The sequence below is a fragment of the Melospiza melodia genome, chromosome 10 (genome assembly GCF_035770615.1).
Source record: "Melospiza melodia melodia isolate bMelMel2 chromosome 10, bMelMel2.pri, whole genome shotgun sequence".
Classification (NCBI taxonomy): Eukaryota; Metazoa; Chordata; class Aves; order Passeriformes; family Passerellidae; genus Melospiza; species Melospiza melodia.
The window spans coordinates 21,957,344-21,984,680 of NC_086203.1; the positions used below are offsets into that span (position 1 = coordinate 21,957,344).

Here is a 27,337-nt window from a genome sequence, read left to right on the forward strand (position 1 = left end):
TCTCCAATGGGATCTACAGATCCGTGTGCTAGTCAACAAGGGCTGAAGTTCATTAACCTCAGAAAAGGAGAAGGTGGCTTGAAGAAGCTTTCCAATAGCAAGCACAGAAGCCTTCTGTTTAGAGGCTTTGTCACCATCTCTGCTGGTCACATGCAACCCAGAGCCAAGATTCCAACCTGTGTCAGAACCATGCTGGCTAAACTTCTGCAGGCAAGGACTTGAAATGCTGCTCACACAACAAAACGCAGTCATGCCAAAAAGGTTTGTCTGTTAACTGAGAAAAACAAAAAATTTTGGGCCCAAGAACAGACTAGGAAGTACAGAGTCTTGCTAAAAACACACAAAATTTCACAGAAGACCAGTTGAGAATCACACAGCCACAGATGTTTTATTCACACATGAATCTCTTTAAAGAGCAAATCAAAAATCCCTGGCCTGTGATCCTTCAAACCCTGCTCAATCACAAGCAGTTTGGATTACAGCAGGGCCAGACTCAGCAAAGAAAGCAGGCTCCAGCTCAGTATTTTGTCATATCCTCTTTCATTTCAACTCCTATAGGAGCAGTGGAAAGTAGCAAGAAAACGCTGAGTTTGAAGAGTTGTTTTAATTTTATTTCTACTTTGGGTCACAAGTGAGTTTCTCTTCTATCAATAATTATTAGGTTACCTCACAGCTAATTCCTATGCTTATTCCTGCCTCACTGTGTTTTGTTTCAACCTCTTTGTGGACTGATATAAAATCCTGAGCAACAGCAATGTTTGCAGGAGACAGAGAAGCGAACAACAACTGCACATTCCTTAAACAGTTGCTAAACCCAAGTGCTATCATGTGCCTAAAAACCATCCCATAAGCCAAATGCAACAGTTCCAGAAGTGACTCAGTGTTTGGGTTTTCTCCATGGGTCAGCATGACAGGACCTGCTATCACAGAGAGAAAACCTAAGGGACAGCAGTGCCCTGGGTTCACTTCCTTCCTATTACCAGCATGGAAATATAATATTTATAGTACTACAAAATCATTTTTCTCTTCTAAGAGGTAAATCTAAAACCACAAAAGTGTGCTACAGTTTTACTTTACACCAGTAGCTGGGAATCAACAGCTATTGACTTTGCAGAATAAGCCAAACAACATGAAGTACCTGTGGACTGGAAGACCCTACTAAACTCCTTTCCCCAGTGTTACCTGGGCCCCAGGCGTGAGCTGAGCAAGGCTGCCCAGCACCAAGCTGGAGTGGTGGGAGCAATACAACCCTGGCAGCCCCCACCTCTGCACCTCCACCTGTTGCTTCCATGTGTCTCATGTCCTGCAGGGTCACCTCTCCCCAAAGCAACTCTCACAAGATCCATAGCTCCCATGGGATGCAAAATTAACCCTCCCTTTGGCAGTAGTCCCAGCTGGGGGCTTTCATGGCCTTTGATGGCCAAGCTTCAGGCCTGAAGCAGCAGCTGCTGGTGATTCTCATTTCAACAGGGAGGTGAGAAATGCTGCCACAGTCACCCACCTGCCACCCTGGGGCCAGGGAAGCAGGAGACCCTGGCTAAGGCAGGCAGCAGGATGCTCACAACTCCTGATGACAGACACACACCCCCATGGCCAGGCTGCGTCCCAGCTCCTGTGCTGACAGCCTGCAAGATGTTCAAACCAATCAGTCCTCTTGGATTTGCTAATGTGTTGTCATTACATTTGACTGCAAGGCCATGGGAATACCTTTTTCCCACAAGAGCCTTCATGGGAAAAATGAGGCATAAAGTAGCTACTGCTGGTGCAGTATTTAATTGTTTTTTATCCTTCTGTATTTTCCAGCAGGGGTTCTCTGGTACAATGGTTTTGAGGAGAGCAAAAGGATGTGAGCTTTCTATACTCATTTAAGTGAGTTTTTGACTTGCATATAGGTGGCTACACACACCTCACACAGGTACACACTGCACATGGCACATGCTCCTCTCATGCCACTCCATCTCTGCTCTGCTTCCTTCCTCTGCCCTGATGGTGGTTGGCAACACACTTGTGATCCTGCTGTACAAAACACTCCCTGGTGCTAGAGGGAGGGCTGAGAACATTATAAATAGCCCCTTTTTTTCTCTCCTTCATTAACTTCTCTACAAGTACTTCTCTTTCAACAGCATCAAAATAATCAAAATCACTTTCCAAATTTTTTCACTCATTAAAAATCTAAGTGCATTTTAAGGGTGAGCAGAGCACGCCAAATTGGATTTTTAACAAATGAACAAAATTCAGTGGTTTGAATTCACTCATTCTTTGCTATAGCATTTCCAGAAGCAAAATCTATTTTTAGGTGCAGATTGTTTTATCTGCTCCACCTAACATTCAGACAAACATCTGGGCTGTCCCTTAAGGCTTCTTTTTCCCTGCTCAACTCCCACAGATTGAGGAAGATTGTATCATAGTCACTCTTACCTTCAGTGTCTTTCAGGGTACCTTCTCTCCCTCATCCCCAAAGGCTTTCAGTAGCCTCATTCCTGCTGGTTCATTGGTTCAACTCTTCCTTGCTCAGCTCTCCTGCAAGATGTCAGCTTCACTTCAGCCATCCAGCCTGGCCCAGTTCCAACACTTTGTTGAAATATGTCACCCAAATGCTGCCCTGTCTCATCTGCCCCACTGCTCAGAGATGTGGAACTTACCAGTCTTCAGATAGTTGGGTTTTACAATCAGCTGTTTTAAGATGACCTCAATTTCCACCAGTAACTCCATCCTACAAAAGGTGGTTTGGGCATGTCCACCACATCCCTCTACAAATAATCACACAAATAAGTTTTTGTGTTTTCTTTCTAAGCCAGTCATTTCACAAATGACATCCACAAACCCACTCCCATTGATGCTCTTGAAGTTCTGCTAGCTCCCACCCCACCACCTGACCCGAGTTCCTATTCCTCAGCCATGGATGCACCCCAGAACTCCCTGCACATGGGGTTTCTCCTTGGCCTCTTTCCTCTTTGGCCAATGACTTTGCTCAGCTCACTAAGCCCTAGTGCCACTCTCCCACTGCTTTTGCAGGTGTGACACAGCCACCAAGAGAGATAATAGGGCACAATAAAGATAATGGACTCCAGGCTAAAAGAAAAGGTAGATGACAGAGGAAAAAAAAGAGCCTAGAATCCCTTGGCAAGGTGGACACCATGAAGGTTTGATGCCCTTTGAAAAAGAAACTCCATCACAAATGTATCTGGCAGCAAAGGCAGTGCAAGAGCCCAGTCTGGGTCCTCAGAGACCAAAAATTATTTCTGAAGTCCCTTAAAGACAAGGAACAGAAGCAGAGATAGTAAACTGTGAGTAACTTCCATTTAGGGGCTCATGGGATCAGCCTTCAGTACCAGGGCATGGACAGCCCCACAAGTTCCTGCAGTCTTCTCCCTTTGTTTGTGGGCTTGTCACCGAGTGGCACATCTGCACGTGGTACCTCAGCTCATTGAGAGAGGTCTCCCACTGGGAATGTTGGAAACAGAGCATCAAACTGTCATCAGAGGCTATTAATGTTTTCTTAATGTGGGAACTGAGCTAGAAACAGAGCAGGAAAATTAAAAGCTTGCGTGGTCATAAATGGTGCCTCCCTTACTCATCCTCTGCTACCCAGACTTTTGGGGACATTAGTAGAAGGGGGTGGAAGGAGAGGGATACTCCTTGTCTCTGCTGCTGTCACTGCAGCTAGCCCATGCAGTGCCAGCAGGGTTGGGGGAAAGGATGCTACACAGCCTGCTCTGGCTGCTCTCCCATCTGGTCCTGTCTTCTACCACTCAAAACCACAGAAATTCCCATTAGCACAGGATCTTTGCTCACTTAAATGGCAAGACTCCTTGCTGGAGATCAACAAGGAGAAGCAGCCCTTGGGCAATGGGACCTGGATGTTTTTTGGAAGATTGCATCATTAAGGACCACTGCCTCTAGTTTGACACCTAGAACAAGAAAAAGCAACATATTTCCAGGCAAAAGTCAGTATTTAGAATTACTGAATTCATAATGACCACCTGAGGAAGTTATTATTCATCTAGGGCAGCAAGCAAGCCAGTGACATTCTCCACCAGGCTGTGGGCACATGGTCAGCCAAGGAAGGGATGGCAGCAGTGAGGCAGAGCCATGAAGCTGAGCCATCAGAGATGGAGTTTATTGCAAATACAGGGCACAGCAAAGTTCTGCTCTGGGACAAGGATCAGAGGCAGAGATGGTAAACTGTGAGCAAACTCCTTGTAGGGGCTAACGGGAGCATGAGATGGGATTTCCTGAACCCCCTCAGGGCTTGTCTTTATATAAAAGCTGCTTGCATTTAATTACAATCAGTTACATTAGCTACATCAGTCGATTTAATTAAATTGCAAGGACACTCATAAGTTGATTTAACTCTGCCTCAAATGGATTTAGCAAAAGTTGGCAAGAAACTAAATCAACATAAACCAAGATTAAATCGACTGAAGAGCATCCACGCAGGATTTTGCAGCAATTTAGCAAAAACCGATTTGAAGCCCCGTTTTAAATGAAGCAGAGTATCTCAGGCACAGAGAAAGATGAACTGGGATGAAAGCAAAGTGTCTAGCACTCCAGCAGCCCTGTCTAATAGACTTGAGCTGTGAGGAAAAAAACCAAAACCCTCTTTTTCCTCCACATCCTGGAGCTGGCAGGTTATTTTAATCCACATAGGATTGACTTAATTCATGATCTTCAGACAGGTTTGCCCAACAGAACTCAGCAAGCAGCTGCCATTTCTGGGCCAGGCACGTGGGATGGAGGTCACAAACCATCCCCTATACTGCAGAATGGAGAGAACACTGCTATTTGTTAAGACAATTTTAAAAGGCTGTGAATTTTTGAGCATAAAATCATCTTCTTCAAATCAATTGCCAGCTCTGAACACACCACTTGTCTAATTGGTAGCTTTTAGCACTGAAATTTTCAGTACTAAAGGGGTCACACAGAGATGACAGATAAGACAGCCATGTGGCAGGCAAGTTGCACAGCACTGCTCAGTCCTGCAGCAGTGGCTCCAGGAGATGTGATGAACTCTGCACAGCTTCAGCATGCACTTGAAACGTCTTATTTTGTTCCAAGAGTAGAGTGACAGGAGGGTAGAAATGCAGTTTTGTACATGGAAAAATCAAGTGGCCACTGAAGCACGCTGCTCCATGCAGGCAGCACCAGGTGAGTTACCCCATTCCTGGCAGAAGTCATCCCAGAGACACCCAGAAAGAGCAAAGCACAGCAAAGATTCATAAACACATCCACTTTGATTAAATTGCTTCTTTTTCATCTCCAGGTTTGCCAGGACTGACCCCTCCCAGCCAACACCAATATCTTGCTTGCACTGCACACTGGGTTATTTTTTTTTCACAGCTGCATTGTAACTTGTCATCACAAACCAAGCACCTCTTCTGTGGGACCAGAATGGTCCTAACAGCTTTCCCAGCAACTAAGTGATTTATGATCAGCTTAATGACACTTTTTATACTGCTGTAAAACTAGGATTACAGTTCAGTGACTAGTAGGAGTTGAGTAAAGTAAAGCTGCCACAGTTTCCTTAGTGCTTTGATGACTATTATAGCAGTCATACGCTGAGAAATGATGAGCCTGCCATAAAGTTTCAAGATCACTTTTTATTTCAGTGAGGAGACGTTTCCAAACCCAAGCTCTGTAGAAGGAAAGAAAAAGAAAACTCACAGCCTGAGAGCAGCAGATCAGAAAAGAATGAGTTTCCACACCACCTCAAACTACTCCAGCCAAAACCTGCCCCTAGATCATAAAAAGAGCAAAACCTCCTTGCACAAAATTCCCAGATGCTACAAATCTTCTGGCTGTAAAGGGGGCCTCTCACCCCTGCGAGGAAGACCATATGGTCTACTAAACCATCAGAAATCTGGTCCTGTTACAGCTTTGCGACTGGACAAATCTCTCCAGCTCCCCACATCCTACCTCTAAGATGCATTCCACTGCTTTGAAAAATGTGTTGGTAATAGGACACAGCAAAAATACTGGGAAGCAAGCAATGTTAGAAATTGGACTCAGCATGCTGGGCAGACTCAATTCAGTTTAAACATAATGAATGCCTGAATTCCAGTATTTACACACATATTTATAGTAGAAATCATGCTTTCATATTTACTTTTCTATGAGGTTTTTTTTATTATTATTTATGGTAAAACTAGTACCTGGAAATTCTGAAATTAATTTACCACTAAAATGTTATTTTGTTATTCCCCAGAGTGGCCATTTTGGTACACATTTACTGATACCTTTTCTTATTTATCTCTTTTTTGGGCTAGGTTCCCTGTCTGTTCTTTCTTTCACATCAGAAAAGCTTAATCATGTCATTAATTCTTCTTCCATCCTCTGAATATTCACTAATGCTGAAATACATTTTCTGGTATGGAGTGACCATCACCCACTGATCCAAAGAAGAGGTTCAACAGATGAACACAATATGTATCTTGACATACCTAGATTAGCTATTTCAGATACCACCTACCAGGGGTTGTTGTGTTTAACCCCCCAGAAGCCTGATCTAGTAAAGCAAATCTCTCAGGAAATCCTGGCAAGGCACAGCCAGGGATCAGACTGCTGCAATTAACAGCAATTCCATTCCTGCAGTGTCACCCAGGGGTCACACTCACAGTCACTGCAAAGGCACCCAACACAGTGATGGGGCAGCCAGCACATGATCCAGGCATCTCCAGCATCCTTTTCTGTGTGGGCCTCGTGCCTGGCACCTTCCCAAGGGGCTTGATTTTTCATGCCCTCCTTGTGCAATCAAGCCTTAAATATCAAACAGCAGCCTTCCTACCTCTTCCCCCAGGGGGCTTATTTCATTGTTTAAGCGTTCCTCCAGCACAAAATGCAAGGAGCTGTCAGCAGCACAGCTAATACAGTCATCACCCAAAAACCAGCAGCCCTGTTCTGTGCAGATACTTGTATGTCATTAAATAATCTTCGGCAGGATGTGAAGGTGGCAAGGGACTGAGATTTGTGCAAAAAAAAAAAAAAAAAAACTCTGCCATACACCCCAAAAAAACTGAAAAGAGGGGAATTAATAATTAACAGTCATGAAAGCCCCAAGAGATTCTCAAGCAAGGATTATTCTGCTGCAGCTTTCTGCAGGAGGTACCAGACAGCAATGAAAAACTGCTTCCATGCCATACTAAGGATGGCACCAGCACTGACTCTCCCTTCAAGGCTGCTGCCCCTTCAGAAGAGCAACAGGAAAGGATGACAAGGACTGGAGCCACCTGTAGAGACACTGCTTTTCCCATTCAGCCAATATAGACTTTCATCAATCTATTTATCACAGACCAACTAAACAGGATATAGGAGTGAGCTAAAGAAAAGCTCCTTGGTGCAGTGTCATCCTGCCTGCAGCCATTACAGTGGGAATTATGCCTGGGGGATGCACTGTGCTTCCCCTAAGCAAATACAGAACATTGACATGTGCTAGACCTGTTCAGCCACAGTGTCATTTACAGCTTCCACCAGGTGCTAAACACTGGGGACTCCCATAACCCAAACCCATAAGCATGACTGTAGGGAAAGTTGTTAGAAAGAAGAGGTTAAGATACAAGATGGGATAAAGAATAAGTTTTCTTGTCCCAGAAAGTGAGCTGCTTTCCCAGCCTCCTCAAGAAGTGCCATCCCTGTGCCCTTGGACAGGGCTAGCTCCTCTTCTGTCCAGGAAGCTCAGATCAATACCCAGGAATAGCACTGATCAATTTTTAAGAGGAATAACAGCCATCTCACCCCTGCACTAAACAGCTTCACACACATTATTTGCAGTTGCTGCCAAACCCCTGAAAGATTCACTAGGGACCACACTAATCAATTTTTATTTCTATTAAACTAATGCCTGCAGCATGCTGGAGGAAATAGGGGCAGAAGGGAGTACCCTAAATGAAGATCTTTAAGAATCAGCACAGCAGGGATTTACACCAGCTAGCTGGTCTTTTGAGTAGGCCAACAAAGATGAAAGAGGCAATCTGCCAGCCAGCCCAGACACTGCTCCAACGTGGGACACCAAATGTTTCCATCATTCCTTTCTCTCTGCCCTTAGCCACCAGCACAGGCCTTCTGCTTTGGAAGTGAGATCTCTGAGGACTTGATAAGTAAGGTAAAGATTTAATGACTGACTGGCATATCTGAATCACTAATCGCAACCTCCACTGAAGAACAACTCAAATTTCACTTTTATCCAAATCTCTAGTTCCATTCTCTCCTGTCTCAAAGCCAGCAAAGGGGACTCCTGCACATTCTTTCTGCTTGCCTCTGACCCGAGCTGTAACTGTATTTCTCAACAGTTTGAGTTTTACAATTCTTATTTGGGTAAGGAGGCAGGGCAGGGTAGTGCATTTTGGAGGCCAGAACAACTAAATCATCACATTTACAAAGTCAAATTATCAAGCTGTAACACTATTCCTAAAAGGTATTCCTGCATCTTTTCATCATAAGATAAAGCCAGAAGTTTGCATTTATCTTCTTGCATCCTATCCAGATTTGGTCTTTTATTGCCTCATTTCTGCAAGTCAGAGTTTTGAAGCTCTAGAGAAAGTTATACAGCCTCTTCTTTCAGGTCACAATGTCCATCAGAGGTTTGGGACACCAATAAAGATAGCATAAGGTCTTAGCAGACAAGAAGCCATAAAAATGAAAAAACTCACCAGAAGAGGTCTGTTGTCATCTTATTGCAGGGGTTCCATGCTGTTGTCTCCTTATCACAAAAGTTTCATTCCTTCTTGATGTTTCTTGTGGGCAGTTCCTAAGAGCATTGACTTTTTCTTCTCCACAAAGCAGCCAACTAACTCCAGTTCCCTTCTCACCCAGCCACCCCACTCTTTTATAGCACTCTCCTCATTGGTTACACCTGTGGCCTGGTAAAGTCAGGCCTGTTCTCAATCTTTACTAATTGGCCCAGCTGCAACTCCTTAGGGGTAAGATTACTCTCTACACTGTCTTTATTTTCTTATATTCTATCCCCCTACAGAGGTCCATATCAACCTTGATAATAATATGAAGTGATTCACATTAGGTACTCCAGCATCACCATGCCAAGAGCAGAAGATAGATGAGCTCTCAAGTCCACTGTGACCTGCCAGATACCCAGAGTAAGTGCACAGGCAGATCAGTGAGAATCTGGCCAGCACCTCTCTTGAGTCACAGTGGCTCTGGACAAACAAAGGCTTGATTCCTGCAGTGTGGGCTGCTGTGCTCTGGTACTGACCTCAGAGATGACAAATGCTCCTGTGATGGGTTAGATGAGACTGTGGACAGGGAGGACTGAAACATTCACTGGAAGATGAGACCAAGGAGGTACCAGGGCACAAAAGGGACAAATGCCCTGAGAACTCTTTGCAACTCCACATCAAGAGAGATTTATCGCACTGCTCAGTCTCCCAGCCAATTCAAACAGCCTAAAACTGTTATTCCCTCTTTTTACACCAAAATCTTCCTAGCATACTTTAGTAGTTTGCTGCAAAAGAAGCCTCATAATGGGGAAAGTCTACTTCAAGGCTTTTAATGCTTAAATCTTGTTTCATTCCCAAAAAAAAAAAAAAAACCAAAACAAAAAAACAAAAAAAAAAAAAAAAAAAACCACCCAAAAAAAAAAAAAGAAATCAAAACCCAGGCAGCACCAACCTGAGAATTAAATGAGCTGTTGCTGAGCTGCTTGCAAGGATTTATTTTGCATTTCAGAGTTCATTTTAGTACTCAGGTGCTCCCCTGTTTGGTTTGCTTTTTGCAATGCAGTGATTTGTGCTGCTGGAAAATATATCCACTGCAGAGGCAGCACTTGGAGCAGTTCGAAGGTGCTTTACTATTCTCTTTTCTCTTGTTTTTTTTTGGTTTGTTGGATTTTTTGGGTTTGGTTTTCGATTTTTTTTTTTTCTGGATGGATTGCTGGTGCTTTGCCTGAAACAGCCTACACGTACAGATAATGTAACAACTTCCAGAGGCTCACTGCTGCATGTGTTCAGGATGGAGGTAAGGGGAGTTAGGGATTCACAGAACAAAGGTGCCTAACTGACCTCACATCTCTCCACCAGATTCAGCTTCTGAGTTTCTCTCTGCTCAGGAGCTCTTACAAGTGCTTTGCCCTTAAGTCCATCTGTCAGTCTTTCTCCTCCAGAAGCACTTCAGCATTCCTCCCCCAGATGTCTTGGGATTTCCCTCATTACTCACTGACTATGGCATTTTGCCTAGTGCAGCTTCTGGTCCTGACCAAAAAGATCAGCACCAGCATTTCTGCTCATCTCATTGGTCTCTCCTCCTTCTCCAGCACTGATATTTGTCCCTCTCACACAAATATTTGCAGGTAAGCACTGTCATTCTGCAATTCCATTGTGAGTTTTTCAGTGGTGACTCCTTCTGCAGGCTAGAGAAACTCAGGACACCTCAGCCCACAACCATGCTGCCATTTGAGCAGCAGGTGGATGCAGAGAAATCTGCAGCAGCAATGGCATTCCAAGGTGTAGTGGTTAAAACAGAGATACATTTATTGTGATGGCAGCCATCACTGTTGGCAAAGAGAGAGGATTTCAGCTGAAATCTGGCAGTACTCACACAGGTAATGCAGTGCCCACACCAGCACTGCACCACTGGGAGAAGCTGGCAGGTAACACTTACATGCTCACAGAAGTGCTTAAATGTGGCCATTATATATAGTTTTATATATACCCCACTATCAAATATTGAGAGAGGGAAGAGCAGCAGCCTCCCAGAAGACTCAGGAGGCTGGGAAGAAGGAACAGATCTGTTCAGCTCCACATGTAAAAATGCAAGACTACACCCTGAATAACACAATTCTTTAGGCTCTAAGAGTCTTACACCAGAAGACCCAGCTAAAAATTCCTTGTTCCATACCAGATTTGTATTCCAGGGGGTTTAGAGATGTGGAAACTATGTCCACAGTGGAGTCCTGGGCAAGCCCTCATCCTCTCCTCCAGAAGCATTGCTTCCCCTTCCCTGCTTCAGCTCCACACATACCACAAGCTCTCTAAACTAATTTGAGAGCCTGTAACAACCAGACAGTGAAAATTAAAGAGAAAAGGAGTTTTACTAACATTGGAAAGAGCTGATAAAGCAGATACTCCTAGCTTGTTATATGAGCTTCTTGTAGCAGCTGGAAAAATCCCGGAAAATGGGAATTCAAAGCAAGATGGGGGAGAAGCTGGAGAGGCATTGCAGAAACACGTGGCAGACCCACACCAGCACCCTCTGTTCACAGGGATGACCACACAAAAGAGAGCAAGGTGCCCCGCACTGCTTGCACCTCCACTGGCCTCCATCTAATCACACTGCTGCCAATAATTTTGGCACTGGGACTGTAAGATTACGCCTACATCAGGCACAGCAGACAAGGAGACAGTCCTTCATTCAAGTGACAGCTGCTTCTGCAAACACAGATGTCTGCAGGCAAGATTTTAAAACACACATCTACATATAGAGAAAAACCCAACCATACAAATAACCAAACACATAACATCAATTCCTACTTCAAGCCATGCAACACTTGGATGCCTCAGAAATCTGTCCACACATAGTTCAGTTACTATCAGGGCAGGTATTCCTTGGGTACTTCTGATTTTGTACCAACCACATACAGAAATTACTCCTGGAAAAACCATGTTGGCACTTTTATAAGGAAGGTATTTTTGTAAAGAAAGATCCCCCCCCCCCCCCCAAGGAAAAAGAAAAGCACACTAAATCTTTGATTTCTATTTAGTAACAAAAAAACCTGAAATTTCTCACATCAAAATTAATTTTACACAGACAGCTTCATATCCATGTGCAGCAGAATAGTACACACAAGTTGGGCAAGCAAGAGTTAGGATTAAATGTTTTCCTGACAAGACAGATAGATGGGGCAAGAGGGGAAGTGGCTCAATTACATTTATATCATCACAGGTAGCATTATGGAAATATTAGAATTTTATATGATACTTTGTTTCATTTTGAAAAACAGCAGCAAGAAAAATGACCATCAAACAAAGAGGAAAAATGGCAAGTTGCTCTCACAACTGGATTTGGGGATATGTCCTATTTTAAAATATGTTAAACTTCTGGGGGGGAAAAAGATAAACCAAAACACACAAAAAATAACCAAACAAAAGAGCCACCAAAAACCAACATCAACCTAAAAAAACCCCCACACATACCAAAGCCAAGTGTTTAAATTCCAGCTTCAGATGAGTACTTGGTCCCTGTGGAACTGTAAACATGGAAAATAATCACAGAACATCCCAAAAAAGGGTGGCAAAGAAGGCACAGATAGCTCATGTCTAAATTTAAACCTTTAAAGGATAAGTACAGTTTCAAAACAAATTGCTAGGTAAATCCAGTTTCAATAACTTTCTTGTCTTGATGGGTGCATTGCCAAGCAGCACAGAAGTGCTTTCTCCCTCCATCCCCCTTTTTCCTAAATAAAAAAAGTTCTAATTTATACAAGGAACAAATACAGTCTTCTTGTATCCTCCATACCTTGCTTTTGCTATAAAGTCATGGAAATCAGAATTTTCCTGAGGATGTCTCAAGAGATCAAGCCCATGCTCTCCTCACAGTGTTTTTGCAACATCTTTCAACTTGCTGCCATCTTAAAAATTTAATGAGCATATTCTCTTTCTCTTCAGGAGGTTATTAAAAGAAGGCTTGGCTTTTACCAGACCCTCAAAAGATGCCAGGGGAATCTCACTCAATCTGTTTGTGGATAGTGAGAATTCATCACTGCCCAAGCCACCACATTTTTCCAGCCACCACATCACAGCTTCATCCAGTCTGTCTTTCTACAGCTCCTCTTCCCTAATTCTTCAAAGGAAGTTAAAGACATTAACACAAGAACCAGCTCATGCTGACTGAGGCTGTTTCTGGTAATTTATAATCCCAGTTCTGCTCCTAGCAAATTGGCCAATATTTAATATACAACCTTATCTGAGCACCTCCACAGCAGAGCTTCATAAAAACACTGAGAGATAACAATCATTGAATTTTGAAAACATAAATTACAGACCTATAATGGAAGGTTTAAGACTCCAATTCCCTTGGAGAAGAAGAGAAGCTATAAATTCAATGAAATAAAATCTGCAGAAGAATACCTCTGTGCAAGACTTGACTTCATATACCCAGAATAAATTTCCATTTAAGACAGGGGGAGATCTGTTTACTTTCCTGAAAAATGGATGCTACAGAATAAATCTATCTAGAGCATGATGTATTATTTCTTCATATATCTTACTGGATGGAAGAAGACTATAATTAGAATTAGCTGTAAGGCCAAGATATAAAACACAAACACACTAGAAGTTGCCCCACAGACTTTTTGCTAAGAGCATGGGTAACAACTCCACAAGACAACTTGGCAAATAAATACAAAGCTCCAGATTCCTTGGGACTATTTATCTAAATTCTATTAAAAGTCTATTTCTCCATTTCTACCTGGGCCTCCAAAGCCAAAGGCTGCAAAGCCAAATCTCCATGGCCCATGTAGAAATTCATTGCCTTGAAATGCATGTAGTTTTAAAGCCACTAAATAGTTCAAACTGCCAGCATTTGAAAAGAAAAAGTCATTATTTTATAGTGATCAGAGGTGTCCGAGGTGCTTCAGAGAATACAAAGAAAGGCACAATCCCTGTGGACCTTACAATCCAATTAACTTAATTAACCATGTTATTCCCCTAGTTCCTGGTACTCCATAAATCAATGAACTAAGACTTAATAGCAAAGTACATCACTAGCAGCTTTATTGATCATATCTGCACACAACACTGACTGAACTCCCAAAGTCAAGGCTTGGCACAAAACAGAGAAGATATTTCAGCACCAGACTTCCACTTCATTAAACCAAAGCCCTGTGCAGGTACCAGAGACAGGAAAGAAGTGGGGACTGACATTTAAATAGTAAGAGAGCAAGTAACCATGGGCTCTCTGTTGGTCTACAATGCAAGAAGCAAAAAAAACCCAATTACAGTATTATTAAATTTTAAAATTAAAATTTTACATTTTGTCCATCACCTCTTGACGATGAATCCCAGAGTATTTTACAAAGGAGGCTAGACCTCAGATCTCCACATCTCCTGTGGCAGTCTAAAGCCCAGAACTAGCAAGCAGCTCCTCAGCCTGGGCAGGCACAAGTTTGCCAAGAAGAAATTTTGCAGGTAAATTCCCTGCTGTTCAATTCAGATATCCCCAGGCAAGGGCATCTCTAATGGGAGAGGTGCTTTACAGCAGCTCCAGCTATCCAGCACTGCCACATCTCAGCATCAGCAGAGCACCCTTTCCTTGTCTGTAACAATTACAGCAGGGCTAATAAGGATTAGACTTAAATTTCAAGTACACTCACAAGAAGTTGTTGGCTTTTTATATACAAGGTGTGCTGCTTCTTCATCCATAAAACAAATGAGCCAAACAGCAGCCACACACAGTGTAGAGCAACAGCAGGCACAAGGAGACCCTTTAATCCCCTTTTACCAGCTCTGGTCCAGGATGATCTACTGCCAGCTCCTAATGGCACTGAGGAGGTTGTTCATTTTCAAATAGGTCAGTGACTCATCATTTTAACTCACTTCCCTCTGCTAAAAATCAACGAGCTCCTGAAACAGGATTATCCTGGATGATTGGTGCTTTAACATCTCACTTGCAGGGAAAGTAGACCCAGAGGTCCCTCCCAGTGCTGGGTTACCATAGCCAGCCAGGAAGATGGACTTGTTCTCTTGGTTGGAAACAAACATCTCCTGGGAAAACATCTTTCCACAAGGATCTTTTGTGGAGGATGGGTAGATTTGTGTCTCTCTTCTCATGCAGTGAAGCGTGAATATTATACACTGGAGGAGAGCTGCACTTCCCAATACCTCCATCCAATCATGGCACGAGAGTACCTCCATCTTCTTGCTTACTCAGCTGCATAAATACTGTTGTATTTATGGGTTTTTTTACTGTTTTCCTACTCCCCCTATCCATCCCCAAATTGCTGTTTTTCATTCAAATTCAAATTTTTATGAATAAAAAAGAGGGAAATACATTTTAAAAAATTTCTTCGTGGACCTCTACTCCTTTACTCACATAATGCTCCCCAACACACCATCAGCAATACTCCCACAGCACAAATCAAAGTTTGAGTGTTGTCTGATAAGGCCTATTTCAACTCTGACTTGTGAGCCTGACTAACTCATTGTGTCAAAATGAGTTAAATAGGTCGCCAGTGGCTAACCCACCCAGCTGGTTAGTGGCAGGCTGAGGAGGTGACAGGTAGATGGGAGTCACACACCGACTGTCACATTGGCTCAGAGCAGTGACTCATCCCAGGAAACCTGCTGGGCTTCAGCAGGAAACTGAATGAGAAAAGCTGTAGTTGGGGAAGAGTTAGCAGTGGGGTACAGTGCCCTGACATGAGTTTGAAAAGCTGTCACAACTTCAGGGGTGTCTTCCTGGCCGTCACTTACTTGGTGTTCAAGTTCAACAGGTCAAATGCTGGACCAGCCCACTGTACAGGGCCACAGCTAATAAAAATATTACATTATCCTACCATGCTGAGGGACTGTGAAAAGCCTCTAGAGCCAATTCACTCTAGAGTTAGAGTCACATTAAAAAACTTGCACATTGTCATATACACAGGGAATTCCTCAGCTGCTTTGAAACTGCAGAGGCTGCCATCGTCCCCTGCTCCTCCAGTGCAGGGCTGCTCTGTCTGTGGTTTTGCTTTACACAGTGCTGATCAGGCCTCCCCCTTCTCCATGGGGGCTTTGCCAGCATGTCCATCACATCTGAGCATGGGGGATCTGCTTGCAGAGCAATTCAGTGCTGCTCTCCCTGCACACTGCTGGGCAGCACCGCCAGCCTACAGCCAGCTGTGCTGGAGCTGCATTTCTATGAGAAGCTCACAGCTGCAGAGGGAGATAACAGTGAAACAAGCCCCTTCCTCACTCTGCACTCCTCCAGTCCCTGCCCCTCACTCCACCTCTGTGCCCTCCACCACAGCATTGAAACCAAGAATTACCATCGCAGCTTGCAATTAAAAACCATGGTGTGAATTTGCACAAAAGAGAAGCACAGAAAAACAGCACCCAAGGAGTAAAAGCTCACTAAGTGTGTCAGTGGCAAGACAACGAAGGGCAGGCAGGAATCTGCCCCCCCTGCCCTGCCCAGAAGCCCCTGGAGACAAGCAGCTGCTCCAAGCAACAGCAGGGAAGCAGATGGGTGGCAGAGGACGGCGCTCCCTGGCCAAAAGCCACACTCTCCCTGTTAATTATTCAGAGACAGAAACTGGATGGCATTCACTGCAGTATTGCCTGTCACTGAACATCCCCAGGCAGTAGTGACCCTTGGCAGGGGCAGCCCCAGCTGCCACAGCAGCACAGGGCTCACCAGAGAGCAAGCCTGGCTCTGGGAGCCAAAGGCACATGGGGCTGTACAGCTCATCCCCAGGCAAGAACACCCTACAGCCAGCAAGCCCTGGAGAAACCAGCACCCCAGCCTGGTCTGCACATTTTGCTTTCTGATCCCCTCACCCACTCACTAACAAGTCCCTGTATAAGCACAGTAACAGTGAAGGAATTATATTAAAGTAGGACAGGATACACCAAAAAGCCAATTACAATGGATATTCCAAGAAAACAACCTGAGAGCCTTCTCTAGACATGGCCAAATAGCCTTGGCCGGTGGTGGGTGGAGGAAAAGCAGAATAAATACAATTACAGAAGCAAGACAGTTCAGCTTTCTGTTACATGTGAAATGCAGTCTCCAGAGGCTGAGGAAGCAGCATGACTGACTAGAACAAATTTTGAAATTCCTCAAAGGCAGGTTGCCTAGATGTGCAGCCAGAGCCAGGCTGACAGATATGCTGCTAACAGCATCGAATTTGCTAGAGGATTATCACTTGGTGTAACGGATGGAAACTAGATTAGATAGCTGGTAAACTCACAGCACAGTTCATTACTGTACAGGGAAATTTTTATCCACATAAACAGAACTTCTTGTTCTGTCCAGCTCTATGCTGCAATAGATTTGCAACCCTGTGCCAGAAAGATGTTTTCTACCTCATTTTTGTTCAAATATTTGGCACAATTGGTATCATTATGAATATGAAAATACTAAGCAGAGGAAGACAGCCATGAAGTTACACTTAAAAACTGCACTTCCATATTTGTTTTGATCTGAGCATCAAAACCTTTTAAAGTGTAGTCACTACCCATGTTCTGCAGACACAAAGACTGGGGCATGCAGAGGTTTTCAGAGTGGCACAGAACCCCTCAGTCCCACTAATCTCAAATGAGGAAAATACCCCATCACTCTGAGAAACTAAATGATAAAATTATTTTGCTGCAAGCCTTGTGCTCAGTCAGGAACACAGGCACAGGACCAATAAGTCTGTGGCTCAATCCCCAATACCAACCAACTCATCACTAAGTGCCAGCCACACTGGAATTGCTGCAATTACCACTGGGCTGCAGCCTGATCTCTAGGGGAGCAAGGCAGCTATTTCATGCAGCCAGCTGCTGTTGCACAAGGTGTTTGGGTAGAATGCAAACCTTTCACAAAGTCTGTGAAAGATTTTGGAGTAGCAAAGCATGGCCAGTGAGCTGGAGCATGCTCACAGCATCAATATCTCATCTAAATGCCTGCCATGGGATTTGTAGCATGCCTGAACTTTGCTTTTGTTTCAAACAACCTGGAGGCAGCACACCAGGCTCAGCTGTCTGTGGGGACAGGGCCCAAGAATTTTACCTGCAGCCACCTTCCAGCTGAGAAGGAACCTCCACAACTTTAAGGGGAGAACCAGAGGTGGAGGAAGGCTGAAAAGATGATGAAGGCTCCCAAGAGGAAGAAGACTGAGACAGCACCACCCCACCTCACACAGACCTACCTGCCCTCTAACCTCAAAGGGGAAGTTTGTGAGGGTGTTTTGACAGACATGACTGCATGTACAGTATTGAGACTGACTGCCTCCTATTTCAAGATGAAAGAACACAAAAGAACATTTAATCTAGAAACAAAATATACATTCCCAACTGTACCCTCTGCTCAGGATTAACACATAGCCCTGAGACAAGCTGCTATGAATACTAACATATCCTCCCAGCTCTTCACTAAATTCATCCCACTCTGACAGCCCCAGGGAATTTCCCCTGACTTCCAATAATCAGAAGCTATGCATCTGGGCAAGATAGTTTTAATGAGGAAGCCCCCACTCCTGGAATCATCATCATTTCCTGAACACACATAGAAAAACTGAACCAGAAAAGCACATTGGTACCAAGTAAGAAGAGAGCAACTTAGCATCACTAATTTCTGCAAAACTGTCACACTACCTGACAGTTTGCCTTATTATCTTATTTTTCTCCTTGTTTCTTTGCATCTCATTTGTTGCTAAATCTTCAAGGCCTCTGCTGCAAGGGGATGCAAATGAGGACAAGCCCTCCACTCCCAACCCTACAGTCTATACCGTGCTCCCGTGGTTACAGCTGTCATCAAAATGGGACCAAAGATAAGACTGGAGTCTTCTGTGCACAGACTCTGTACATTCAGCTCAACTTTGCATTGAGAACAAAGAAGGAATTTTGAAATTTTTATAAATAAAAGACAGAAAGAAAAAAAATCCAGGGGCTAATCTCAGCCTCATCCCATGGGACCCAAGTGAGATCTCTCAGGCTTTATGTAAGTAGCAGCTCCCCTCTTGGGCTGTATGAGGCAATACTCAAATGTGAGCTGGGACTTTTATTTCTTTGTACAGATGAATGAAATGTCACCAGGATGACTAACAGTATCAGGTGTACAAGAAAAGGCAACAACACCTGTAATCCAAATAAATACCTTGAAAAGCCTCTGACTGGCAACAAAGCAGCAGCCAATGTTAATATAATTGCCAAAACAAAAGCTCTCTAGTGCTTTGTACACTGTGGAAATGGAGTCATTAAGCAAAAAATTGTCTTACTTTATAGACAACTTGAAGAATGTAGCATTGAATTTATTTTGTGGCCTCAGCAAGAGGTTTCTACTCATCAAGACACAGCAGCTTAGCTGGCAGGGTCACTGACACCTCCACTTAATGCAGATAAGACATGGATCTAACCCCATCCTAATGCACTGCATTTCCTTGAGCTCAAATACCATGATAACCCTTCTCCTTAAATGCTGAGTGGTCTTGATGCCATATACCTGGAGCTGTCAGAGGAAAAGGTTTGAACTAATTTCCCAGTGGAAAGCAGCTCTCCCAACACTCTCAATGAAATCAGCAAATTTTGCTGAAGCCAGAAAATAGTTTTGGCTGAAAAGTGAAAGCCAGTAATTACTAGATGCCAAGTTCATCTAACATTAATGAGGGGGAGAGTCAGTAACAGGGAAATCAACATAATTGCTGAAACAAATAAATTTTACAAACTTATTTGAATTCCTTTATTTTCCAAAGACAGAGAAGGAGGAAAATTGGAGAAAACAAAAAGGTAATTCATTCTTTTGACAAAACAAGCAGACAAAAATTCAATTCCAATTTTAAATGAAAAGTTTCACTACATTTTTCTCTCAATGGACAGAGCACAGAACAAGACCAAGAATAACTGGACAAAACGCAGACCCTTCCAAGAGGGAATGTTCCATTCCACTGTGTGGTTCACCCACACCAAGCACTGCAGAAGAGACGCTCCCATTTCCAACAGAGACCATCAGCATGGGATTGATTTTCTCAATCAAATGTTGCCCATGTTCCACTCCCAGTTACACCAGTGTCAATACACAGTAGCTATACTCCTTTCAGGAACACAAACAGACATTTAGATGGTATGACTGCCTTTGGCACAAGACATGAATGCAGGAGCAGTTCCCATACACATGGGATCATCACTAACATTCACTCGTGGTCTTTAAAGAGACCATCATGGGGAAAAAGTTTTCCCCTTCCTCTAGAAAAGAGATTTTTTTTCTAGAAGATCTAAGCATTCTGCACATAGATCACTGCTCTGAATGTCAAGGGTTAGGTCTGACTTTTAAAAGAAATGGCTCCATTTATGTGACACAGAGCTCTAGAAATGCCTGGTTCACTGTCTTGGGGCTCATCTACAAAGAGGCAAATTCAATAGAGCTCTACCCCTATAATTATTCTACTATATTTACACCTTTAAGTTAATTTCATTTTCAAAAAAAAAAACTTTTATTCTGTTATAATGAAGTCTAACAATTAACAAAACAGTCAGTAAAATGGGACACTTGTAGGAAGACCTACACAGTCTTAACCATAGAAAGAGAACCTGGCACAGAGCCCGTGCCCTGGTGGACAGCCTTCTTTTGCCTACCCACCAAGCAGCTCTGCCACTTGTGCCCACTTAGAAGAGACAAACAAATGAAAAAAAGGCACAGCAAATAGTTCACCTCAGACTGGTCACACACCCTTATTTAACCTGAGCAATCTTCCTCTCAGTGCAGACCCGAGCATCAGAGGATCTCTGGGTCAGTCGCTGCAATCACAGCTCTGGAACAGTTTCAAACACCACATTCATTTCTTGGGAATTTCCCATGTGTTTTTCCACTACACTTGGAATGAGTCCATAGAAACACCAACAGGTTTGGAGAACATCAAGCATGGCCTGATTCCAGACAGATCTGGCAATTCTTCTCATGCTGAAATTTTCCTGGCTACCACAATTCATGGTTTCCATCAAGGTCTTCAGCATCCTGAAAGGTTTCCCCCCACACTTTCCAATCTTGGCAGCTCTAAAGGAAAAGCATGCCAAACCACTGCAGCTGATGCTTTTGTCAGCACTGAGCATCATCACTCAATATTGCTAATAAAACTTCTTCACAAGATTCCCCACAGAGTACTAACATAAACAAGAGAGCAGAAGCCACAGTGTCCATTCAGTTTCATAGAGCCAAAGCCTGCAGATATAAGAGCACATTCAGGTTGTAAAATCTGGTAGATCACTTCAAAAAGCAAAATAATGATTAACCTCTGTCTTTAATCAAATCTCAATGAAGCTTTGGAGTCATTCCATAAAACCTTTGTGGCTTCATCCCCAGGTTGTGCAGGACTTCTCAATCAGAGTTACATGTTCAGACTGCTGAAGTATGGGATCAAAAGCAGCAGCCCAAAGTCAGAGCAGTGTGACAGCAGCAAGGAGGGGAGCAGTGAGCACAGTGCTCGGGTGCACTGAGTGAGTTATTACTCACTCAATGGGTGCCAAATCCCCATCAACATATTAATGAGTGAAAAAAGACCCCATCAAAGTCTAGCAGGATTTGCTCAGCTGTTCCATCAGGTTGATAAGTGAGCATTATCCCTTAAGCATTACCACCACAGCCTTCATGCAATCCTAATTCCTCACCACACTTCATTGGAGGGTCAGAACCTCTATTTTTACATTTTGTTTCAAAGCAGTGGCCTGTATAATGAGTATTGCCAACAAACAGCAGCCCATAAATCCCTGAGCTCCGTGTGAACAAGTCCTCATCTCTGACAAAGCCTGGACACACTGTAAAGCAGAAGTGTCATGTGCAGAAATACATTAAATACACCACATACAGTGCACAGATGTAACAGCCCTTCAGCTGTACCATTTCAACTGCACACTACTGAAGTGACAGCTACACAGCCAAATTTCTTACTGATCATTAAGTGCCAGTATAATAGATCATGTCATTGTAGGTTTGGACAAAAGGACTCTGTAAAACAATGTATTAAAATGGAATAGACTCAACGTGGCACTGAAAGATGGTCCTAAGACAACCTGATAACAACAAAAAAACCTTTCCACATGACTGAATTATTTCTGATATGGTAAGCACAAGAAAAACCACGATATTTTAAATAGCAGAATAGTTCAACCGATTTAAAGTTATGCACACTATACCATTTGCAAGATCAAAATGTTTATGGGTACATGAACAAAAGAAAATTCATATTATTTTTAGCAGTTATTCTATTTTAGTTATTCTACACATCACATGCATATCACAAAATACATGGAACCCATTGAAAGACCTAATTTTCTGCTAATCATGCAAACCCAGCAAATTTCCATCTTAGTGGGATGTTTCACCCTGATGCATGTGAATAAGTAAAGAAGAATCCCATTTCTAGTCATGGACATAGTTTCAGAGCTATTGAGGAAAACATCCCAGTACATTGTTCTGAGGAACTGAATAAAAACCTGATGTCCATAGCCCAGCTGTTATAAGCCTCCTCAAAACAGACTGTTGAGATATTTTTACCTTCCTATTACAAAAATTTAAATAGCTCTGCCAAAACCATGAAAATCCACCCCCCTGCTAAATTTTCCCCAGGGTCCCACTCCTGCCAAACTGTACCTGCAGCAAGACAGGGCAGCCAAGAAAGGGAGATCTTCCAATGGGTTTTTACTTTGTTGCCCTCATCCTGCAAATCAACCTGCACCATGAAAGATTTTCCTTTCCATGCACCACAGGACACCTCTGCCCACAGCTGCACAGCAGCAAAATGCCCCTATATGCTCCTGCAGCTGTTTCCAAGGTAACGAGCACAGAGCTGTATACAAGGGAAGGAAGCAAATAGCAGCAACATAACCCTGCTTTATTGTCACTTTTTGAAGCAGGTCTGACTTGTCTCTTTCCCCTTCCCCTCCTTGCTACCTGCCTCATGACTCAAGCAAGGGTTAGATAACTCACTTCACATTTTATAATCTCATTACCTCAGTCTTTCATAAGGTTCAGTTTTGATTTCTTTATTTTTATAAGTCATCATACTGGGGTTCTAAGGGTGAGAGCCAAATTTTTTGCTTTTACTCAAGATAAACCATCTGGGAGAGGAAGGGCAATTGTATCAACAACCTAAATTTACACTGAAACTCTGTATTTCCTCCCCCTAAAAGCAGAAAAACATCTCAGGTTAAGCAAAGGGTGTCTGCCCACAACCGTGACCCGCTCATCTTACACAAGTCTCATCCATCTAGCTAACACCGTGTTTCACCAGTTTGGATAAAAGTATCTCCACTTCTCAGTCTGCAGATACAGTTTATCCTTTCTAGACACAGTTTCCACATCCACTCAGATGTGCCAAAAACAGAGACTTTCCCACCTGCCCACGTAGATTCTTGCTACGGAAGCAGAAATTAGCCTATGCTGCTTCTGCTACTGAAAACCTTGGAGCAGCAAGAATGCAATTCAAATCCTGCAGTCCTTACAAAAAGGACAGCAACAGGATGGGTGGAAGCTGGGATGGAAAAGGTTCTGGCTTGGCCAGCTAGTTCTCATCATTGCCTCAAAAGAGGATGAGTTATCAGGGAGAGAAATCAGCAGAAGATCTGGCCACAAAGCTCTGCACACACAGTGAGGGACAGAAAGCCAGACCATATGCTTTAACCTCTTCTTTCAGGCCTGAGACTACCCCACAGTAAGGCAGAGAGGAGCTGATGAACCCCATGATTTTGGAGTAACAGGTCTGTTATTAATGCAGGCTGGAGCAAAGACATTTTCCACCAAATATTTCTAAGTCATTGACATCAATTTTTTTTCCTTGCACAAAACACAATAAGCAGTAGAATATCCCATCCCTACAAGTCTTAATAGTGGAGAAAACCAACACATTATATAATGAAGCATTCTGCTTACTGGCCAGAAGTCACTTCCATCTTCCAGGAGACAGAAATTTTAAGGCAAAATGTGCATGAAGAGACTCGCTGTGCATGGTGTTTGAAATGGCAATCATACTTCAGCACAGTTTGCGTATACCTTGCATTTCCCTATATGACTTACCATGGCTGACCTTTTCTACCAACTGTGATTAATGAAGCTTCCAATTCATCATCTCTGAATGGCTGCAAATTGCAAGAGGTGCTCATCACTTTAATATTCAGAAACCAAAATATACCACTCTTCTAATTACAATTGTGCTCCTGCTGAACACCAGGACATTTCCTTTGGAAGCTGAAGTACTATGGTCCTCAGAGGAAGTGAACAAATTGATGGGCCAGAGTACACATGTCTGGGAGAAAAGCTGCCCAGCTTGGGCATCAAAAACACCCCAAAACTATCACAACTACACAGGCATAGAGATGCCAACAAGGCAGACATAACTTGCTCTGAATAAAGAAAAAGAGAAGTCAATATTTCTTCATATACTGGCTGAAGGTTGGTTTGCAAAATCAGAATGTGAACAGTGCAGATGTTTCTTGCAGTGTTGTCACAGAATGGTTTGGGTTGGAAGGAACCTTAAAGATCATCTAATTCCAATCCTTCTGTCACAGACAGGGACACAACATGATGCAAAACCTTCTCTAACATACCTGTTAACACTGCAGTGCTACAAAAACATTACCAAGTACTTCCTCTGCTGCCCCTGCAGAGGTCTATGCTATAACACAACCATCAAACCGGATGCCTTGTAGAAAAGGGAAAGAAGTCCTTCCAAGCTCAGCTAATCTTTCTCTGCACAGCGTATCAGCTCAAGCCTGCAAGATTTATCCAACCAGATAAGCCATTCTGTGATTAAATGGCACCTTCCTAAGACTGACTACTCTGTGAACCACCCACGGAAATAAATGCAATGTACTCAAAGGGAGACACACCAGCCACAGACTCACTGCAGTGCTGGGACTGAAATCAGAGGGAAGGGGGATGAGAAGGAAAGGCATTACACAGAGCCAGTACATACACGTATGAAGTCACAGATAAAGTAACCCAGCACAGCTGTAGATCAAAGAGGTCCCTGCTGTGAATGTTTAATAAGGCTCCCAAAGTCACCCTGATCCAATGGTGCAAAAGCATCCATGCCAGCTGCAGCAAGGCAGCGTTACAAAGCACTGCACCATAACAGGGCTGAATTCATGCCAACAGGTCTCGGTGTGCTGAGCAGGGGATTGATTCACTCTTCTGCAGGACAAGATTGTTAACAGCTCTATCTCAGGTGGATGGAGGCACCAAGGGAAAGCCATGGTCCTAGAGCAATCCAGGAGCAGAAATAGATGGTGCTCTCTCAAAGCAGTGGGAGCCAGGAATCAGCATCAGAAAGGCACAGCAGCTTAATGACTCTGTCCTAACACCTAGCAGGGGATCTAACAGCACAATTTCTCTCTGTGCTTATTAACCAGCAGGTTCAGAGAATTCCATAATTCTTACATTACTCACACGAAATGCTGCAACAGTGCCACTTCACATATTTGTTAAGTCTGTTTACAGATTAGAACAGTCTAGAGAGGTAGTCTGGGAAGGGGTCCAAAGGAAAAGCCTGCCATTAGCTACTTTGCCCAAAAGCAGCAGTTTTATAAAACACGCATTCCTGCTTGTTTTTGCCTATCCCGGATCAACTCCTGCACCTGAGTCCCACGAGAGTACAGGAGAAACGCGCTTGATTTCAGAGACAAACTTTCCCCACCACTCTCATCTCTGTTCATCTACAAAGGCAGGAGCCGGAGTGCAACATTTAAACCTCCTTTACGCTGTGCCACCTTGTGGATGTCTTCTCACTGCTTTTATGAGCCGCGGGTCCAGCATTTATTTAACATCACACTCTTGAACATGTAAACAAAAAAATTCACAGTCAGAGCAACAGTAAGCGGCACAATAGGAATCAGATTACCGTGACACGTTCTCCGTGCAATTTACAAACCCTTTATTCCCCAGGTGGAGTTGGCGCTGGAGAAAATTACCAGCTGAAAACAGCATCACCAGCACCTTTAGAAAGTTGGGGCTCAGGTACTACAAGCCCCTCGAAACAGACAAAAAGGACCGCGCAGCCACCTCGCGCTCAGGTTTGCCCCCACCGCTCTAACAAGAAAAATAAACAAAAGCAGAAACCAAGCAAGCCCAGGGATGGAAAGGAAGATTGGCTGCGGCAAAGTTTATCGGCACGAAGAGCATCCCCCCTCCAGTCCTTTCATCCGCCGAGATCCATGCCAGCAGAGGATGATCATCCTCCCAGAGGGACACCCATCACCACCACCACCCCAAAGGAAAAGGGGAGGCGGAGGGTAACTGGGTAATTCCGAGCACCTCCAGCTCTCCTTTCCCCCCGCCGCGCTCACCGTCCTCTTGCATCCGCTGCAGGCACAGGGCGAGGCTCTTCCTCCAGCCCGGCATCGCGGCAGCGCTGCCGCCCCCCGGGGCAGCGGCGTGGCTGGAGGGGCCCGGGGGGCCCGGCGGGAGCGGCGGGCGCTGCCGAGCGCGGCCGGGCTCCCCGGCGCTTTATGGCCGGGCGGTGCATGCGGCGGCGGGGCCGGGGCCGGGCGGGGAGCGCTGCCCGCCCCCGCCTGCGCACAGCCCCGGGCCGCCCGCCGCGCAGGTGCGCTCCCCCCGCCGCCGAGGGCGGGCGACGGCAAACTCGGGGGAGCGGGGCAGAGAAATCGTGTCAATATGTGGATATTGTATATTTTTCCTCCGAGAGGGCTGCGTAGACAGGATGGGCCCCGCCTACAAACAGGCGCCGGGTCCGACCCACACCGGCCCCCTGCGGGTCCCAAATCCCCGGTGACGTTGGACAGATACATGCCCATGGAGGATATGGAGAGTGCACTGCTCCCATTCACATTCTCGTTACAGCTCCAGCCTGGCGCCTCTTCCCCTCACCGAGCGGCAGCTGCCTGGCAGCCCCGCACAGGTGCGCGCATTGACGCCTGTGTTCACCCTGAAGTTGGCTTCTCTGGTAAATAAAGTTGCACAGCAGCCGGGCTGATCTATTTCATTTTCTTTGCGACCACTTTCAAGGAGCTGAAGTGTATGGGGAAAACTTACAAGCACCTTTTCAATTACTTAATAGTCCAGAGGTTTCAGCACTTTTACATGGACACAAAGGAGAAACTTTATTGGATATGCCAGGGCATTCCTGTTTTTAATTTCCTGGGGGCAACGTATCTCTGCAATCACTAGCAGCTTTTTTTTGTTCTTCATGAGGTCTTTTATTAGCTATCTGGTAGGTCTCATTCTGCATCTCTGCCTCCCTTTGTGAGAGTTATTACATTATGTGCAACATCTGCTATAATCTAAAATATTAGGGACCAAGCTCTCCTTGCGATAGCATGAGCTAATGCCAGTTTCAGAGGCTGGTGTGTCACAGCACTCAGGTGGAACAGGGCAGCTATAGTAGCAAGAGAATGCATGCATATGGACTTTGGCTTTTCAGTTCAGCCTTTCTGTCCCTATCTGCATGAAAAGCAGCTGTTGTAGGACAGCCTAGCACCCTGCCGAGGGGCAGCAGCTTCACCCTCTGTGCTCTGCTCACATCTGAGAAGCATTTGCCATTTAGGGAGCTGCCAGCACATGCCAAGCTGGGCAGCAGGAGTCTGGAAACCTTTTCAGTGCCTGGTGGAAATGGAAGTGGCTCAACACAAGGGTACTTGGGAATCTTCTTGAAACAACCTCCTAAAGCTCTGAGCACACCAAGGGAGAAAATCTGTTTCTGCAGGAA

At 44.3% G+C, this 27,337-nt stretch overlaps 1 protein-coding gene across 4 annotated transcripts in view; it reads right to left on the bottom strand.

The window, feature by feature from the left end:
• GRIP2 (glutamate receptor interacting protein 2) overlaps positions 1–26,028 on the bottom strand; it is a 247,868-nt gene extending 221,840 nt beyond the window's left edge. For all 4 annotated transcript variants that reach the window (XR_010028850.1, XR_010028851.1, XM_063164811.1 and 1 more), the window contains exon 1: positions 25,959–26,028. Coding sequence is in view for 2 of the 4 variants with exons in the window: in XM_063164811.1 (XP_063020881.1) it covers positions 25,959–26,013 (55 nt within the window). In the remaining 2 variants the exon portion in view is untranslated. The remainder of the gene's footprint in view (positions 1–25,958) is intronic.
• Between the last annotated feature and the right edge of the window lie 1,309 nt (positions 26,029–27,337).